At 59.2% G+C, this 1,713-nt stretch overlaps 1 protein-coding gene across 1 annotated transcript; it reads left to right on the top strand.

Moving 5' to 3' along the window:
* Nucleotides 1-19: 19 nt before the first annotated feature.
* FEZF2 (FEZ family zinc finger 2) lies at nucleotides 20-1,186 on the top strand (the record flags this gene model as incomplete). The annotated part of the gene is made up of 2 exons (XM_017747150.1): nucleotides 20-170; nucleotides 601-1,186. Coding segments are annotated over 2 exons (408 nt in total), but the record flags the coding sequence as incomplete, so codon positions are not given.
* Nucleotides 1,187-1,713: the final 527 nt, after the last annotated feature.

Genomic DNA, 1,713 nt, shown 5'->3' with positions numbered 1-1,713 from the left:
CAGCCCCCACTGACGGGCCTCTCGCACCCCGGTGCAGGAGAAACCCCACAAGTGCAACCAGTGCGGAAAGGCGTTCAACAGGAGCTCCACGCTGAACACTCACATCCGCATCCACGCCGGCTACAAGCCCTTCGTCTGCGAGTTCTGCGGCAAGGGCTTCCACCAGAAAGGTGAGCTGAGCCGGGACGCGCCGGGGCCCTCGCCCATCATTAGCGGGGATTAAACGCGGCGAACCCTGCCCGACTGGGGGAAGCGAGGGGCGCAGGCAGAGACGCCGCCACTCCCAATTACTTTCCCTCTAAGCCGGGCCGCACCGCCGGGCACTGCTGACGGTTCCCCCTAAATGCTTTTAAAATGAAAGGTACCGGGCCTTGGTCCTAATCCAGAGCCCTCTGTTTGCCGCGGGTCACCGGGTTGCCCCTGCCTCTCATTTCTGCCATGCCAGTTGCGCGCTGCTCCGCGCTGATGCGGACCGAGTTTGACAAGTGGGACGGGGGTGCGGGGGGGAGACACTTCCTAATTCCCCCCCCCTTACCTGTGCACCGTGCGGCCCGGGCACCCTCGGGTAACCCCCTTTTCCATCTTTTTCCTCCGTCGCAGGCAACTACAAGAACCACAAGCTGACCCACAGCGGAGAGAAGCAGTACAAGTGCACCATTTGCAACAAAGCCTTCCACCAGATTTATAACTTGACTTTCCACATGCACACCCACAATGACAAGAAGCCCTTTACGTGTGTCACTTGCGGGAAAGGATTTTGCAGAAACTTTGATTTAAAGAAGCACGTCCGAAAGTTGCACGACAGCGTCTCCAGCGCTCCTCCGCCGCGGGACCCTGGGCGCAGCGGGCAGAGCTAAGGGCCCGGCGCGCCGCCGCACTCAGACCCGCTCCGCCAGGCCAGCACTATTTATCCAAAACAGCCTTCGCTTCTCTGTCTTTTCCCCAGCGAGCTCAGCCGCCGGTAGCAAGCGACCCCGAGCCGCAGTTGTATATAAGAGGAATCTTATTTAATGGCGCGTTGCGCCGCCGGAGCGGGCCAGGACGGGCCAGGCTGGCCGCCCCCCGCCCGGCGCCCGGACAGCGCTCTTTATACGTGTCTGTAAATCTCCATTTTAAATGTACGCTCGAATAAGTGAGGAATATATCTATATCTATCATGGGACAATAAACCGGCCCTTCGCAGGTGTCTCATTTCCCACCTGAGCCCCGGCCCGAGTGGGGACCGGGCTGCACGGCGCTATCTCCCCTGTGAACGCGGCTTGCAGGAGCTGCGGGAGCCGGGCCCTGCCGCTTCAGGGTCCGCCGAGCGCCGCGAGCATCAGAGGAGCAAAACGAGGGCGGGAGGGAGCCGGGCAGCTTCGGAGGCCTGCTGTCGCCCCCCGGAACGGGGGCAGAGCCCTTGCAGGACCCCCGGCGGGGCTGCGCGGCCCCGACCGGCAGCGCGAAGGGTGGCTCGGAGTTTCCCAGCGCCGCTTTTCGGGGTCGGTTTATTACGGCGTTTAAACCACTCCTGAATGACTATCTTTCCTTGCATGCAGATAAAATGATCTCACGCTTGCTTTCCAAGTAATGACCCAAATTAAGAGAGAAAACACAGACCCTTCAAACCACATTACATTAATCTAATCACTCCCAGCAGGCCTCATAAACTCTTTTTGATCAGAATATGGATAATCAACCACTTGGATTACACTAAATATTCCCTTCTCATCT

Source organism: Corvus brachyrhynchos, unplaced genomic scaffold (assembly GCF_000691975.1).
Source record: "Corvus brachyrhynchos isolate BGI_N302 unplaced genomic scaffold, ASM69197v1 scaffold91, whole genome shotgun sequence".
Taxonomy (NCBI): Eukaryota; Metazoa; Chordata; class Aves; order Passeriformes; family Corvidae; genus Corvus; species Corvus brachyrhynchos.
Note: the sequence above shows the minus strand (reverse complement) of the source record. Positions and strands in the feature narration are given on the sequence as shown.